At 44.1% G+C, this 18,353-nt stretch overlaps 1 protein-coding gene across 1 annotated transcript in view; it reads right to left on the bottom strand.

The window, feature by feature from the left end:
* Window positions 1-295: 295 nt before the first annotated feature.
* Window positions 296-18,353, bottom strand: part of LOC138528207 (pepsin A-like) — a 195,076-nt gene continuing 177,018 nt past the window's right edge. Inside the window, exons 9-10 of the mRNA XM_069639664.1 lie at window positions 5,823-6,070; window positions 296-611 (exon numbers count right to left, since the gene is read on the bottom strand). Of these exons, the coding sequence (XP_069495765.1) occupies window positions 296-611; window positions 5,823-6,070 (564 nt within the window). The remainder of the gene's footprint in view (window positions 612-5,822; window positions 6,071-18,353) is intronic.

The following is an 18,353-nucleotide window of genomic DNA, read 5'->3' on the forward strand; positions in this document are numbered from 1 at the left end:
CTTCAGGTTTTCTCGGGCCATGTGTGGCCATGGAATATACTGTGGTCTTGGTCCATCGTTCTCGAGAAACGGAAATTGGGATGCATAGTCCTCTTTCCTCTCTCATTGTTTTTCTGTCTAGTGCAGGAGTACTATTCCTGAATCGCTACCTAACAGGCAATGTCCTTAGCCGGCTCACATAGGCTGGTGGAGACACCCCCCTCTGACCGTCAGATACTTCTTCGTGTCGGTCTGAGTGTGTGGCTGATTCTGATGCCCTTGGTGCAGACCCACTAGAATCTAGCCATCTTATCCCTCATGCGATTCGTTTTTTGTGTCTCCTCTCTTCTGCTCTTTCCTCATGCTCTTCTATTTCGGTGTCAGATATTGTCTGTGCCCAACTTGTGCAACGTCTTGCATCATCTTTGTTCATACTTATTTCCAACCTATCGAAGGATAGTTCTCTATTTCCACTACTTCGGGAGACGTCCTCAGTATCGTAAAACTGAGTGCTCTCCAGGTGCTCGTCTTCCCCATCGCCTTTGGGTTCTTGTTCTAGTCCCATTTCATCATATATTCGATCAATCGTTTCTCTGATGCTTCTTGTGTCGAAGTCATCATCGGTATTCACCCTAGATGTGCCTGGTACTGAATCGTACTCAGGAAAGAATTCTTCTATATCTTCCCATTCTACTACTGGCTCAGGTTTTTTTAACCTCTCTTTCCAGATATTCAAGATTGCGTGCTCTCTGTCTTCGCTTGCGTTCTACATCGTCATCAAATTCTCTGCGCTTCCTTGCTTCTTCTCTGACCCTATCTTATTCCTCTTTCTTTGTGTCTCTATGTTCATTTGCCCTTCAAATTGCCTCATCCCTCCGTCTCTTTATGCTTATCTCCCGTATCCTTTGTTCTTCCTCTATCCTTCGCCTTTCTAGTCTGTCTTGAGCATTGGCTACGCTTTGTTTACAATCGTGTTGCCTTTTTGGTTCTTCACAATATAACTGTTCTCGTCTCTGCCTATCTTTTTTCTTTATTCTTTTGTCTCTCAATCCTTTTTCCTTTTCCCGCTCCTTTCTCTGCACATTGTCTAACTTCTCTTTTTTTTTTTTGCATCATCAATGCCTTTGCTGTCGAGTTTCAATAAAATCTGCCCTCCCATCCATTTGTTCTTTGTGGATGTTATTTCATCAGTTCTATCCTCATTCCCTTTCTATCTTTTGCCTTCTCTCTCTCTGTGTCGAGAGATGTACTTGTTTGTGTGTGGTCTCTTCTCTCATTCTCATGTCTCTCCTTGTCCCTCAGCACTTTGGAGGTGATATCTCTATCTTTATCCTTGTCTAGATTTGTGTCACTACTTTGCGTAGGTGACTCATATGCTGGGTTGCTTTACCCTGTGGCAGCTTTCAGTTCTCCCAGTGGGCATAACCCTTCAATCTTTATGTTCTCAATCTTCATTTCAGATGGAGCAGGAGGCGCTGAGGGCGTCTCACCCGTCTCAGTGCATACGTTAAGTATCCAATCTAATGGCGGCTCTTCCTCTTTATCCTGTTGGTACATTTTCCACAACTCTTGCCTCGCTAGGCGTGTGTCCAACTTTTTGCCCATGTATGTGGCATGCAAGTATGTCGTCATGTGTTGTAAGACCATTTTAGATAACGATCCACCCTGTGGCCATGGCATAAACATTTTGTTTGTGGTTCTTTTAACCCATTCTGCACTGTACTTGTTCGGCTTAGGTGCATTTTTCGGCAATGGTTTGCATAGATGTATTAATGGTGTCATGTCTTCCATGTTTAAATCTGTTCCCTTTCTCCTTATAACAATTTCAACAGTATGAGCGAGCACCAATCGTCGCAAGCTCCCACCCTGTTTTTCCACACAAAATGTTATATCTTCTATTTTAATCAATAAACATCAATTTGTGCACAACAATATCTCATTTACTTAATTGTGTACATTTTATGTTAGTTCCTTGAAGAAAAAATTTCAACCTATGACGTCACAACAAATAACTCATAAGAGAGATGTTAACAGACTAGACGAACTCCAGCTGGTTATATAGACCTCTGCCTCTAATATTACCCCGACATGGAGTTTAAACACATCCCTTTCACAAAAGCGTCTTTAACCGCTGTGGTGACCTATTCGTTACCCTTTATTTGGGACGCTGGATGCCACCATATTAAGCGTAGGAATTAGGTGAATCCTCTCTCTTCTCGGGTGTCCTCCCCGGTATCCTCTCTCTTACTACTTTTATCCGCCCTTTAAGTTACTATTTCCTTCCCCATATATATATATATTCTACTCTACTTCTGACTATATTTTGTTTTCCCACCTCCCTCCGTTACCTTTTCCCTTACATGTTCTAAGGTATATACTTTTTGCCAAAGCATTAGTCTTTTTCACTCACTGTTCGCATGTTTCCTCTCGGAATGCTCGGGATCACCGCCTTTGTCACCGCCTTCTCCGGCCGTTCACCCGCTCGTCTGCCTGTAGGAAAGGATTATGTGGGGAACACAGGTCCCTTCAGACCTCTGCCTGCAGGTTATGCGTTTAATTCTAACCACTGTCTACGGGAGCTTCATGGTCTACTCAACCGGATGGCAAAAGGACTTGTGATATTGCCGAGGACCTAGAGTTAGGTTATGTCGACGGTCAATGGGTGTCCTGATTAATCGATAACCATGCTCTGCTACAAAGTGTGCTCTGAGACCCCAACCGGCCCATAGAGTCAGGAATTGCTCAGAAGCACTTTAAGACAAGATAGCAGCACACGTGAGATGGATGTGGTGCAGATTAATACTTCAACACCAAATCAATAATGACAACTCAACGATTTGGCAAAGGGAGTCTGTTTAATGACAAGTACAAAAAACGGGGAGTCTCATGAATATCTGCAGATGCGTGATCTTACTTCTCGCTTCACAAATCCAATGAACTTCATAGAAAATGCAACATTTATACTAATAACTTGTCATCATTGACGTGTAACACTTAAAAATTGCCACACAATTCTATTGGTTTGAAAAGGTAACTTTACTATAGGTACTATATCTGTATATGGTAACGGATTAAGGAGATTGGATAAACACTGTCAGGAGGGGCATCTAAACCCTACCTTCAACCTGGCTACTGTAGACGTCACTAAAAGTACGATGTCCCATTGGTTCCACTAACTATAGGACCCTAGATTATTTGGTCTGTTGTGATTGGGTTGGCACCAACCCCACTCATACTTTTCCACTTTACTTAGCAGCACGCAGAATAGTCGGCCAGGTGCAGGGTGCCCTTCGGTTCCCCCAGCCTTTCTCCAATTATGGTTACAATCAATCATTACTTTAATTAGTTCATTTTGGTTGGCTTCGAGACTGCATCTCCTGTCTCAAAGAGTTCTGATATCATCTCCTGGCCTGCTGCCATGCATAGGTGTGAAAGTTGCACTGCTGCTCGCTCGGTTAGACATGTGATTCAGAGACTGTGGATTTGCCTCGTCTTCACATAATTTGTGTATTTGAATTTCGTTTTACCCACCACCTGGCTACAGTTTCTTATGTTGACCTTCCTGAAGCAGGATATTCTTATCTTTAAATCAATTAATTGTAGCTACTGTTCGTCTATTCCACTGACATGACCTTGGTTGTCCTGGCACGGGTTGCCTCTGCTAAGTCTGGTTTCTGCTGCTTTATTCTTGATTTTGCTAAATATGAAGTTCTCTTGTGTGGCCTCTAGTAACCTTTGTGTTGATTCTGCTTCTTGTGCAAAGTGGAAGTACGCTTATATAATATGCTTCGTTTGAGGTAGATATTTATATGTGGCGCTTGCTGCACTATCCTTCTACTAAGCATAGCAAGCTGCACGATTTTCTTAGCTTTCTTGCGTTTCCAAGCATATGTACATGTGTAAACTGGTCGACTATCTTCATCATGCTCGTGGCTTAGGCTTCTTACATTTGACATTGTCCTTTCACTTTAGGTCCACGATATCCCTGGCCCATGGTGTTTCGCCTCATTACATCATTCTCAGGTCGTCATTTCTTCTATATGTGAGTCAGTTCGGGTTCTCGTGTCGTCACCATTCGTCTTCCATTAAGACCTTTTTGGTTTCTTCAGGGACTGTACACAGACAATCTTCTTTCGTTTCATTTGTTGGTAGAGTTTTCTTAATGGATACCTTACTGTCCATGGTTTCCTTGGTATTGGCACTTCAATAGGTGCTGTACTGGCAGAGCCCCACTGAGGTTCTCTGCTGGTTTATTTGCTCATCATACATCACGTATTTCGGCATAAACATTCCTGGTACTTCAAAATGGACTGTTCGAGTGTGGGCTGTACTTGGGACCTCCTCTACACCATCATTGTCTTCTGTCTCGAACTATTTCTTGCAGCCTACACTGAGAACGAACATGAAGTGCTACATGTGTGCAAAAGGCTTGGAGCGAACCTCAGGGGCGGCTCCATCTCCTTAGGAACAGGATGATGCTATGCTGCCAGCGCTTAGAAACTGGAAGATTCTTGCATGAAGGGCTATATAAGTAACCAATAATACTAAAAGCAGCAGAAGCAGTATATGGGTCTGTCAGTGGCACCCAACTTCAATTCTCTCAAAATGAACTTGGCCATTTGAACTATAGCATTAATGGGGGCAATGGTAGGCTGGGTCCGATTGTAGAAAGTACTTGCAGGAGCCTTGCTAGTACCAAATATACCAGTGAAGATAAAATATTCACTGCATACATGTGTCCACATTAAAATAATCTGTATATAGAAGCTGAAGAAGGCATTAGCAGGTCCGATAACACAGCAAATAGAGGGCTCGCTTTGACATCTGTGCAGAGCCAGCTGATGCAGGTTCGAATCCCGGGAGGGCCAAAATCAGCCTTTCATCCTCACGAGGTCAATAAATGAGCACCACACACCGTGGGTAATAATAAGCAGATACCTGAGGATTTGCGACACTATATACATGCACAATTATTATTAAAGCTCATGGCCTATGGTAGGAAAGCACAACTATCAGGGACTTTGACAAATCTGCTTTGCATCGAATCCCTCTGCCAGGGATTCTCATTTCAGTGATAACACTAGGTGCAATGCGACTCCAAGTACTACCACACTTTAAAGCACCTACAATGTTCGTGACACATGCAATTTCCACACTCAATGACACAATTAAATTCTTTTACTTTAATTATTTCAGAAATAATACATGTCCCCTGTTCATCCAGAAATTGTATTGGGGAAGTGTGCATGCAGGTCTTGGTGTTGCTCTAGTGCTGATGTCTAAACAAGTAAGATAACTTAGTTTAGGGTGCAACCCTGAAGAAAGGGTGCACAGTAAAATGAGCATACATTTATTTCCCAAAATATTATTCATTTAGACAATACTGGTTAATATTCTGAAAAACTATTTAACAGGATCCCCAGATTACAACTAAAATTGGTAAGAATGGAGCCAAGAAACACTCTAGGCCATTTTTAGAAGACTTTGTGGTGTCTGAGGAATGCTTGGGATGGGTTGACTTTGTGGTGACTAGGGATTGCTTGGGGTGGGTTGACTTTGTGGTGACTAGGGATTGCTTGGGGTGGGTTGACTTTGTGGTGACTAGGGATTGCTTGGGGTGGGTTGACTTTGTGGTGACTAGGGATTGCTTGGGGTGGGTTGACTTTGTGGTGACTAGGGATTGCTTGGGGTGGGTTGACTTTGTAGTGTCTGGGGACTGCTTAGGGAGGGAAGAGTTTGTGGTGTCTGGGGAACGCTTGGGGTGGGTAGACTTTGTGGTGTCTGGGGAATGCTTGGGCTGGGTAGATTTTGTGGTGTCTGGGGAATGCATGAGGTGGGTAGACTTTGTGGTGTGAGAAGAAGATTTCGGGGAAGAGGTGTCTCGCATCTGCATTGGTTTTGTAGTAGGAGGAGTGCTTTCGCTGGTGTGTTCTGTGCGGGCATTTTTGACACCGTCTTGTTGGGAAAGAATTGGTGCAATTCCGAGCTGATTGTTGGCTCTGTCGAAGACAACATAGTATTCTCTAATGAAGGCATCACCAAGGATCCAGAAGTCGCCGGAACTGTTCTGGAATAGACTGTTGCAGTGGCTCTGATTTGAGACAAAATATTTAATATATTGTTTATTTAATAATACCTTTACATTACATTTCCATAAAACAAAAGAATAAAACAAAAGAATATTAACATATTATTTTTATTTTATTTTTATTTTGATTGGTGTATAGTTTGTTACAAACATTTACCAGACACAAATCATCAACACACTAAAAACAGAAAAAAATATATAAAACCAATTTACGTCAAAACATTTCATAATCTTCCATCAGTTTATCCATTTATCCTTAAAACATTTTGATCTCTGGGAAAATATCTGTTAGAAAATTCACTAAGCCAAAAATGTATCTAAAATCATTTCCACAATATAAACGCTCCCACCACCCCCCAACATCAATACATGGGGCGTCTATTACTAAATGTCCCAAGTGTTTTGTTCTTTGTATTTTCAGACTCACAACCCAGAAGAAGACGTTTCAAAGTTTCTGTGTGTGCGCAACAGAATCTGCACACCGAGCCAAATGTTCCTTCTTGTCTCCTTTCAGAGAGAACTTCTTGTGTGTGGATTACATATATTTTTTTAAAATAACTTTTTAACACAAGTTCCTCATTCCTGGTTCTCTGAGTGACGTATTACTCTGTTAAGCATTATCAAACTCATTTACTCTTTAAACTCTAATCATAATTTAAGGAACTGCCTCTTGCACAAGAATCAAACGGCTCTAAACAATTTACATAAAACATGTGTTTGTTGCATAGAATAATTATTTAATAACGTAATTTGAAGAATGTGTACGAGCATAATGGCCTGAGCCAGTAAGGGGCTTCCCTCTTCATCCAAGAATGGACAGTCAATGACCAAGTGTTTTATAATGCCAAGTCCTGCAAAGGCATATTCCACCCTTGCATACATTCTTAGTAAGGACTATGCATACATAATACATGCATGAACTAGTTGAGGAAATGTTCATCATATTTGAAAGGGATTATTTGTTGCATTGCAAAGGAAGTATCCCTTTCCCAAACCACAATAAGTTTAGTTAGAGTTCTCAGGGAGCGATACAACCCTAGATATCAAACCCCATATAGGGCTCCCTCTGTGTGGTCGTAAGAGTGTGTCTGCATCATGGGGTGGGAGCCGACCTCTATACGTCTCTGCAGTGTGGGCTTCCAATAGGGAGGCTATGGGGAATGTGTTTTATTACCATTGAGAACACTGTCATTGTGTGGATTGTGATGAGGCTTCTGGGGCCTCAGTTCTAGAACTTGCAGCATGAGAGGGTTGGCATTAGAACTGGGACATTGCTTTTGGAAAACATGAAGGTGTCAGGTGGTTGGGACATTTGTGCCGTGAAGGATCATGGCTTTGCTTGTTGGATTGGAAAAGCACCAGCACATGTGGACGGAGGTGGATTAGAATTGTCTTTCTAGAAGGATCTGGGTCAGGTGATGGCTGTGAGGCTGGATGGGCATAGGTATCGAAGTGGGGGTTGGCCTCCAAGGCCCAGTGAGGCATCTTTCCAGAGGCTGACACGGTCAGTCATGCATTCTTTATCGTAGGTTTTGGTTTTAATTCTAAAGTATTCTGAGTTTTGGGGAGAGGGGGCACATGTGCTTATACTGTAATTGTTTCTTTTCTTATTCTGTTGTAATACAATATCCTGTTTCTGTATTCACTGACAATCTCAGTTATTGAGAATGCAAACATCAGACACAGTCAATAGGTTCAAGGCTTGCAGTGCACAGCATGTCTGTGAGCTGCCCAGTTCAAGCCTGTAGCAGATCCATTGGAAACACAGCCTGCCTTAGCACCTAATACTTTTATTTAGTTCAACTTGACCCTGTAACTCTTATGAGGATGTTATGCTTTGTTTTGGTAGACTTTGCAAACAACATTTAGCTGTGCTGGCAAGTGTCCTACCTGCATAGGTAACATGCAAGAGCATGACCAACACCTTCCTGTGATGTAAATATTATACAACATATGCTTACCTTCTAATTCATGTTCACCAGAACACAGTGTCAAGATCTGCAATCTCTGGTGAGCTGATACGTCTTATCTTTTGCATGTTACAAGACTAATCCCACTGGTAACATCTGGATGCCTCTATGGCTCACACTCAGCTGACAGATGGAATTGCATCTTTCTCTTAAAGATCTAAGTTCCACATTCTGGTCTAGCTTACCACACATTCCTACCTCAACCCTCTAGTAACAGAAAGATGCTACATATCTGCCTTTTTTTATAACATCAATGAAACCTTGGGAAGACATTTTGTTAAGAAATAACCTAGAGGAAACTTTGTTAAACAAACACTCTGAAGTATTTACAGACTCACATAGAATTGAACTATGTACATGAAATGATGCTATGAGATGAGATTGTGTGTTTTATCATTTAGCCCAAAGGATGATTAGCATGAAAAGGATATGGGCTATTCTACATAATCACTAAGATACGAGGGTCTTCCACAACCTCATACCGGGTGAGTACTACATTTGTACGGACCGTTCTCTTTATGATCATTGACTTTTGAGTGATCCATCTCTTTGTCGACACTTAACCTTCCTATCACAATTAATCTGAGCACTCGCCCTCTCCTAACCTGCACACCCACAGGTTTCTCCACACACTTGCATACTCTGTTGACGTTCCAGACTCTTCCATCCGCTACTTTCAATGCACCATGTGATCACTTAGTCACCTGTATCAGTCTAGACCAACGTACACCTCCTTCCATTCTGCTGTGCAGATGTTTTATTCACACCCAGTGCCCTCTTGTGACCAAACATTAATTTGCAGCATTCCTGACATTTATTGTAAACTTGCTTCTTGCCAATGTTATTCTTGATCATATCCAAATGGATGTTTTTCAAACAAGCTTTTCCTAACCAGGCAGGACACACTCTAGTGTTGGACTTCCTTCCCCTTAAAACTTAAAAGGGAGATACTCCAGTTGTGGAATGAGAGGTAACCCTATAAGCTACAACTGTGTCTTGACCAGCCTTTCTCCAATCACCCTCTTCTGAGATGACAGATCAGATACTTTTCTTAATCATCCTAATAAACCTCTCGACAATGCCATTGGTTTCAGGATGATAAATGGATCTAGTTTTGTGTTCTAGGCTCTTCCTTTTCAAAAATACACCCATTCCCTCTGGAATTAGTTGAGCACTGTTGTCCGTTATGATAGTGCTGGGATAGCCTCCTGTTCTCAAAATGTAATCAAGAAATGTAATGCTGTCTTTAGTACACACATTTTGTACCCAAATAATCTCTACCCAATGTGAAAGCATGTCTACTAACACAATGCATTACTTGAGCAATCCATGGGACCTCACGGGCCCTAAAATGTCCAAACCTACTTGTAATGGACATCAGGGTTATGGGTTCCATCCTCGTGGCATACCCTTTGGCGGTGCCTTCATAATCTGTGCAGTCCTGGACAACCCTCTCATTCTGCACATCCATAGCTGGCCACTAATATTTTTGTCTTAACTGTTGTTTTGTTTTGGACATTCCCTGATGTCCTTCATGAGCCATCCCTAAAAGGTTTTTACGAAACACCTACCAGAGGAAACAACTTGTCTCCCCTCAAAGCCAAACCTTTTTTATTAGAAGTTCATCAAACACATGTATAACAGCATCAGGGATCGCACCTCTTGTGATTTGGTTACTCTTTAAACCAAGTGCAAGTCTCTCCTTGGCTTCACGCCACTTACTCTCCAGTACTACTTCTTGGCTGATACTCAACACCTGATCTTTTTATCCTCTCCTTCCTCCTCATTTTCTATCACATTCACCAACCTCGTAGGACACTTTGCTGCCTTGTTCCCTACACCAGGAAGATACTTTCATTGTTTTATTCCTGCAAACTCGCTACCCACTTGTGAATCCTGGATGATACTTTATCCAAACCTTATGTTGTGAGGACCTCTTTTAAAAGTTTGTGTTCAGACCTCACTATGAATTTTACACCCCACAAAAAGGAACAAAACTTCTCAATTGCCCATTTGAATGCCAACAGCTCTTTTTCAATAGTGGAATAGTTATTTTCAGTGCACCTGAAATCCCTTGCAGCAAATGCAAAGGTGCACTACCTTCCATCTTTCTTCTGGGAGAGAACAGCGCCTAAACCGTGATTGCTGGCATCTGTCGTCAGCTCACTTCTCAACGTGGGAGCTTTTACTTCTTGAAATTCTTGTTCACGTTGTTCACTCCGATGAAACCTGACACCTTTCTAAACCAAATCTTTTATTTTAATACATTTGTCGGCCAACCCTGAAATACATATGGCACAATATTCAACCATGCCAAGAAAAGTGAATAACTTTTCTTTGTAAGTAGGGCTGCGAAAATGTACAATATTGTATACCAAATTCATGTTTGGTCTAATGCCTTGTTCAGAAATTCCATGACCCAACTATTGGATTACTGGCTTGCTAAACTTGCATTTCCTCTTACTCAAAGTCAAACCTGCATTCATGAAGATATCAAGCACTTTCCTCAATGTGACATAATGCTCTTCTTGACTTAGCACAAAGACCAGAGCATCACCTTGAAAGCACAGAACCCCTTCCATGTTTTCAAAAAGTTGGTACATTATGTGCTGAAAAAATGCAGCTGCTGTCACTAAACCAAAAGGCATGCACCTACATTGAAATAAACCTTCTGGAGTAATAAACGCTGTAAGACCTCTAGAAGATGGATTCCAAACAATCTGGTGGTATACCAACTTCAAATACATCGAAGGTGCTCATAGCTATTGTCTTTTTGATGGTTCCCAACATTCCTGATATATTGGGTAATGGATGCCTGTCAGGCATTACACATCGATTCACAAACCTAAGATCAGTACAATGCCTTAACTTCCCATTGGGTTTGTGCACTACCACTAAAGCGGAAACCCACTTGGATGCCTCAATGCACTCGATCACCCCTTGCAATTCAATACTTGCTGGATCCACCTTTAAACCAGTTCCAGTAGCCAATGGTACAGGCCTCAATTTTTGTACAATTGGAACTGAGTTAATCATCACTCTACTGTTGTGCATGAAACATTTTTAATTACATAATTCTTCATGAAACACACAGTGTTGACAGTGGTCATGCACACCTTCTATTGCGTAAACTGCCTCATCTGCATTGGGGTCTAGTTATATCTTTAACCTTTGATGTGACCAAATAAGAAGTTGGCTATTGTCTTCTTCGAAACATACACTTTCCCCTTGGCTGACCTGGCTTTAAATTTCATAATTGCCCAAAACCAACCCTCAAGTTCAATTATTTTCCCACTGTATGCTACAGGCCTGATGTATATGGTATTGAGGGAGATCATTTCTTTTTAACTTGGTGTAAAAAATGGACTTAGGAAGTAGGGTGTAATTTGCCCCAGAATCAATTACCATACTTACATCCACTGCCTGAATCTCAATGATGGACATAGATCTCTCAATGTCAGCATCATCATCGCTAATCAAGGTGATTTCCTCTAATGTGCTATCCACAAGATATGTACACTCTTCCATATCTTCACACAATTCATCAACACGATTGATGTTTTCCGGCTTGGTTTTGCAACAAGAATGTCCTCTCCTGTTACGTCTCTTAAACACAGCTTTGAAGGCTGGGCATTCATCACAACTCGCAATATGAAAACGACTGTCACAACGGGAGCATTTCCTTCTGTCATCATCATTCCTGACATCTTCTTCCTTTCCTTCTTTGAGTTTACTCTATTTTCTTTTTGTAATTGGTTATTTATAATGTGCTTAATAGACAGAGGTTTCTAAGCATGGACCCGGGGATCGTATTGCTTCCAAGGTGAGTGTGTTGCCCCTGAGCTATGTCTTCCTCACTCCACCCTATTTATCATTCGGTTGCTTCTTGTCAGTTCTCCGTGATTGTACTGCTGAAACTTCCATAACTTCTTTGCTTCTCTTAACATCTATTTATTTGTCTGTTCCACTTCTTTTGCTACCTTGAGTACTTCATCAATGGAGGGATTACTCTTGGGCCACAAGGCCTCTCTTACTTTTTCATCACTGCATTCCAGCATGAACTGGTCTCATAGTCGAGCTGTAGTATATTCCTCCACCAATTCTCCATTTATTGTGTTGTTCTCTTTTGGAGAATGTGTCTCTTTCTAGAATAATGCTTACAGACCTGTCATAATGTTTATCCAACATTGGCATGCACTTCTCATACTCCGTGAGGCCTGTTTATTCATCGGGTGAGAGTGGAGGCAGATACTCAAATTGTTTTTGGTTGGCCATAGTTCCTCAAACAGTGCATTTCACCAGAAAAGTTCAATCCATGTACAGCAAGCACAAAGTGTTTTTCCATCTTTTCCAGGGTATGGTGGGTTCCCCTTGGATTTCCATGTAATAGTATGGATGAGGCACGCCTCATAGAGCCATAAGAACGTATTATATGGAAACCTATGTGAGATCTTGGGGAGACGTCTCTTATTGGTTTCAAGAAGAGTTTGTCGTATTAGGGACAACAACAGTGTAAGCTTCACATTGTACTGCTGATCAAATAAAGGATTTAATATGAGTGCAAATTATGTGAGGCTGGGGAAGAAAAATAACTTTAATATCACTGGATTCAATCCACTGTTATGCAGCAAAGTCTCTCTTCCCTCCTTTTTATTCGTTTGTTTCCTTTCTCCCCTATTTTTTTGTGTTTTCAATCTAAACTCTAGGCGGCGTACCGTGAAGCGAAAAATGATTGTATATGAAGCAACGCTTCAGTCGCAGAATAGTTGAGTTTGGTTGCTGCCGGCATGCAATAGGATGTGCTAAGGTCCTTTCCTTCAAGGACCGAGACTCAGATTGAGGCAAGCGCAATGCCGCCTTGCGCGCATGCGATCATTCGGTCTGGCGGTCGTGCTCTATAGCTCACACCCTGCAAGCCCGTGCTTGCTTTGGTGAGAGTCCCAATTTCAATTAAACCAGGCGGCGCACGGTGTAGAAAGTGGTTCTTCTCACCTTGTTTTCGTTGTGCCCACTTCCTTAGGTGTCGTTTAATGGCAGGCGTCCCTTCTTGTCTGGGGAGCAAGAAATCATGGAGTATCTGTTCCGCACATTGAAGCTACTTGGTGGGGTGCTCACAGTGATGCTCATTACCAGTGAAAAGCTATGCAATCTGTGGTGAGCTGGTAAGTCTTCTTCATTGTATGTTACAAGGTTAACCCCGCCGGTAACATCTGGATGCCTCCATGGCTCACACTCAACTGACGGATAGAATTGCATCTTTCTCTTAAAGATCTAAGTTCCATTTTCTGGTCTAGCTTACCACACATTCTGACCTCACCACTCCATTAACAGTGAGATGCTACAGACACCCCTTCCGCTGATGGGGTATCTTCTCATGCACAATGCGCCTTGTCACAACTCTTATCAGTGTGTAAAAGGAGGGGGGGCATCAACACCTTCCTGTTGCTCACAATGCCTCTACTCTTAACTAGGGAGGCCAGTGAAGGCCAAGAAGATACTCATTGAGCTAGCCCCCCTATGTGTTCCAAGAAGGTAGACCACAGTGGATCTAATGAAGGCAAGGTAGGTGGTATGTCACGACATTCAGCTGCCCGGAAGTGGAAAGAACACATGAGAAACCTGATGGTAAGTGTGTATGCACGGTAACACCCAGTGCCCTACCCAACAATACCAACATTGTATATAAATGTATGGCAGCTGGGAAACAGGTATAGAACTGTACTCATTAAAACGAGTTAACGGAAGGCATTCTATAGTATATTAAGTAGGACACGCCATTGGACAAGCACTTTTTCAGTTGTGAATAAGATTGGTGCCAGGAACCTACACAGAACTTTACTAAACAAATCTAGATATAAGGCTGACATGGTATTGAAGGTTTTGAGATCTTCAGCAAAGACATATGGTGCTGTCGCAAAACTTGCATGTTCTATGTCACCTTACTTAGTGAATTATGTGCTCTCATCTACAGTGACGACTTCTGGATGGATTTACAACACGCCTGCTCACATACTGGGTGCTTGGTCCCACTTGAAAGCTACCTTTGGTCCAATGAAAATCTATCCAGAAGATTCCAATAACAAAGGAATAGGGCACACAATCCTAAATCGAGTTACAGAGATTCTGAGCTCAAGGAATAGTCTGTGGACCCTGAACACTGGACCCTGAACACTGCTAATAAGAACCTAACTGGTTGTTTTGCTCCGCTGATCAGTTTTGGGCCTGAACAATGGTAAAAAGCTATTTGATTGTTAATTGAAAGAAAGGCCTTCTGATTGGGTAGAGATGGATTGAACATGTTTGCACAAACTGCCAACTCTGTACCGGGATCAATAGATTCGTTGTGAACGAGAATTAAAAAGGCGAGGTGGAACACCGAGCAGGGCTAGCTGGGATCTGCTCTGCTTCGAATGAAACTAGGTCTGATTTGGGAATATGGACCTGGGGCTCAGCTGCAGAACGGTCTGCGGGGTAGGGTTGCCACATGGCACTTACAGTGGACTATGGGGACTCTTTCAGTTGCCTGGAGCATGGCCTGAAGCCGTGCCCATGGCACACTGTCCAGAGGCCATAATCCGTGGGTACTCAAGGTCCTTTCCATTCTCTTTCATGTACTAGGGGCAAGAGCTGTGCACAGGAAAACAAAATAAAAAATTGAGAAGCCACTTTTTTCCTCTTTGAGGTGCCCAATTTGGCTCTGTCCGTAATGCTCCAGGCAGTCTGTCATGCCATGCCCAGTAGACAGATTGGGCTACGCGGATGTGCCAGCAGCATGGCAGAAGACCAGGCCGTGAGCTAAGTACCCTTTGGCCCTGACCTGGCCCAATAGCCACTGATGACAGGCCTTCCCAGAGTACACTGATGACAGCATTCCCAGAGTGCACTGATGGCATTCCCAGAGTACATTGATGACAGCGTTGCCAGAGTGCACTGATGACAGGCACTTCCAGAGTGCACTGATGACAGGCATTCCCAGAGTGCACTGATGACAGGAATTCCCAGAGTGCACTGATGACAGGAATTCCCAGAGTGCACTGATGACAGGCATTCCCAGAGTGCATTGATAACAGCATTCCCAGAGTGCACTGATGACAGGCATTCCCAGAGTGCACTGATGACAGCATTCCCAGAGTGCACTGATGACATGCATTCCTAGAGTGCACTGTTGATAGGCATTCCCAGAGTGCACTAATGACAGGCATTCCCAGAGTGCACTGATGATAGGCATTCCCAGAGTGCACTAATGACAGGCATTCCCAGAGTGCACTGATGACAGGCATTCCCAGAGTGCATTGATGACAGCATTCCCAGAGTGAACTGATGACAGGCATTCCCAGAGCGCACTGATGACAGGCACTCCCAGAGTTCATTGATGACAGGCATTCCCATAGTTCACTGATGGCATTCCTAGAGTGCACTGATGATAGGCATTCCCAGAGTGCATTGATGGCATTCCCAGAATGCACTGATGATAGGCAACCCCTAGAGTGCACTGATGACAGACATTCCCAGAGTGCACTGATGACAGGCATTCCCAGAGTGCACTAATGGCAGGCATTCCCAGAGAGCACTGATTACAGGCATTCCCAGAGTGCACTGATGACAGGCATTCCCAGAGTGCACTGATTACAGGCATTCCCATAGTGCACTGATGACAGGCACTCCAAGAGTGCATTGATGACAGGCAGTCCCAGTGTGCACAGGGATTCCCAGAGTGCACTGTTGACAGGCATTCCCAGAGTGCACTGATGACAAGCAGTTCCAGAGTGCACAGGCATTCCCAGAGTGCACTGATGACAGCATTCCCAGGATGCACTGATGACATGCATTCCCAGAGTGCACTGATGACAGGCATTCCCAGAGTGCACTGATGACAGGCATTCCCAGAGTGCACTGATGACAGGCATTCCTAGAGTGCACTGATGATAGGCATTCCCAGAATGCACTTATGACATGTACTCCAAGAGTGCATTGATGACAGGGATTCCCAGTGTGCACAGGCATTCCCAGAGTGCACTGTTGACAGGCATTCCCAGAGTGCACTGATGACAAGCAGTTCCAGAGTGCACAAGCATTCCCAGAGTGCACTGATGACAGGCATTCCCAGGGTGCACTGATGATAGGCATTCCCAGAGTGCACTGATGACAGGCATTCCCAGAATGCACTGATGACATGTACTCCAAGAGTGCATTGATGTCAGGCATTCCCAGTGTGCACAGGCATTCCCAGAGTGCACTGTCGACAGGCATTCCCAGAGTACACTGAAGACAAGCAGTTCCAGAGTGCACAGAATTCCCAGAGTGCACTGATGACATGCATTCCCAGAGTGCACTGATGACAGGCATTCCCAGAGTGCACTGATGATAGGCATTGCCAGAGTGCACTGATGACATGCATTCCCAGTGTGCACAGGCATTCCCGAGTGCACTGTTGACAGGCATTCCCAGAGTGCACTGATGACAAGCAGTTCCAGAGTGCACAGGCATTCCCAGAGTGCACTGAATACATGCATTCCCAGAGTGCACTGATGACAGGCATTCCCAGAGTGCACTGATGATAGGCATTCCCAGAGTGCACTGATGACAGCATTCCCAGGATGCACTGATGACATGCATTCCCAGAGTGCACTGATGATAGGCATTCCTAGAGTGCACTGATGACAGGCATTCCCAGAGTGCACAGGCATTCCCAGAATGCACTGATGATAGGCATTCCCAGAGTGCACTGATGACAGGCATTCCCAGAGTGCACTGATGACTGGCAGTTCCAGAGTGCACAGGCATTCCCAGAGTGCACCGATGACAGGCATTCCCAGAGTGCACTGATGATAGGCATTCCCAGAATGCACTGAAGACATGTACTCCAAGAGTGCATTGATGACAGGCATTCCCAGTGTGCACAGGCATTCCCAGAGTGCACTGTTGACAGGCATTCCCAGAGTGCACTGATGACAAGCAGTTCCAGAGTGCACAGGCATTCCCATAGTGCACTGATGACATGCATTCCCAGAGTGCACTGATGACAGGCATTGCCAGAGTGCACTGATGACATGCATTCCCAGTGTGCACAGGCATTCCCAGTGTGCACTGTTGACAGGCATTCCCAGAGTGCACTGATGACATGCATTCCCAGAGTGCACTGATTACATGCATTCCCAGAGTGCAGTGATGACAGGCATTCCCAGAGTGCACTGATGATAGGCATTCCCAGAATGCACTGATGACATGTACTCCAAGAGTGCATTGATGTCAGGCATTCCCAGTGTGCACAGGCATTCCCAGATTGCACAGTCGACAGGCATTCCCAGAGTACACTGAAGACAAGCAGTTCCAGAGTGCACAGAATTCCCAGAGTGCACTGATGACATGCATTCCCAGAGTGCACTGGTGACAGGCATTCCCAGAGTGCACTGATGACAGGCATTGACAGAGTGCACTGATGACATGCATTCCCAGTGTGCACAGGCATTCCCAGAGTGCACTGTTGACAGGCATTCCCAGAGTGCACTGATGACAAGCAGTTCCAGAGTGCACAGGCATTCCCAGAGTGCACTGATGACAAGCAGTTCCAGAGTGCACAAGCATTCCCAGAGTGCACTGATGACAGGCATTCCCAGAGTGCACTGATGACAGGCATTCCCAGAATGCACTGATGACATGTACTCCAAGAGTGCATTGATGTCAGGCATTCCCAGTGTGCACAGGCATTCCCAGAGTGCACTGTCGACAGGCATTCCCAGAGTACACTGAAGACAAGCAGTTCCAGAGTGCACAGAATTCCCAGAGTGCACTGATGACATGCATTCCCAGAGTGCACTGATGACAGGCATTCCCAGAGTGCACTGATGACAGGCATTGCCAGAGTGCACTGATGACATGCATTCCCAGTGTGCACAGGCATTCCCAGAGTGCACTGTTGACAGGCATTCCCAGAGTGCACTGATGACAAGCAGTTCCAGAGTGCACAGGCATTCCCAGAGTGCACTGATGACAGGCATTCCCAGGGTGCACTGATGATAGGCATTCCCAGAGTGCACTGATGACAGGCATTCCCAGAATGCACTGATGACATGTACTCCAAGAGTGCATTGATGTCAGGCATTCCCAGTGTGCACAGGCATTCCCAGAGTGCACTGTCGACAGGCATTCCCAGAGTACACTGAAGACAAGCAGTTCCAGAGTGCACAGAATTCCCAGAGTGCACTGATGACATGCATTCCCAGAGTGCACTGATGACAGGCATTCCCAGAGTGCACTGATGATAGGCATTGCCAGAGTGCACTGATGACATGCATTCCCAGTGTGCACAGGCATTC

Source organism: Ambystoma mexicanum, chromosome 7q, assembly GCF_040938575.1.
Source record: "Ambystoma mexicanum isolate Mex_15411 chromosome 7q, UKY_AmexF1_1, whole genome shotgun sequence".
Classification (NCBI taxonomy): Eukaryota; Metazoa; Chordata; class Amphibia; order Caudata; family Ambystomatidae; genus Ambystoma; species Ambystoma mexicanum.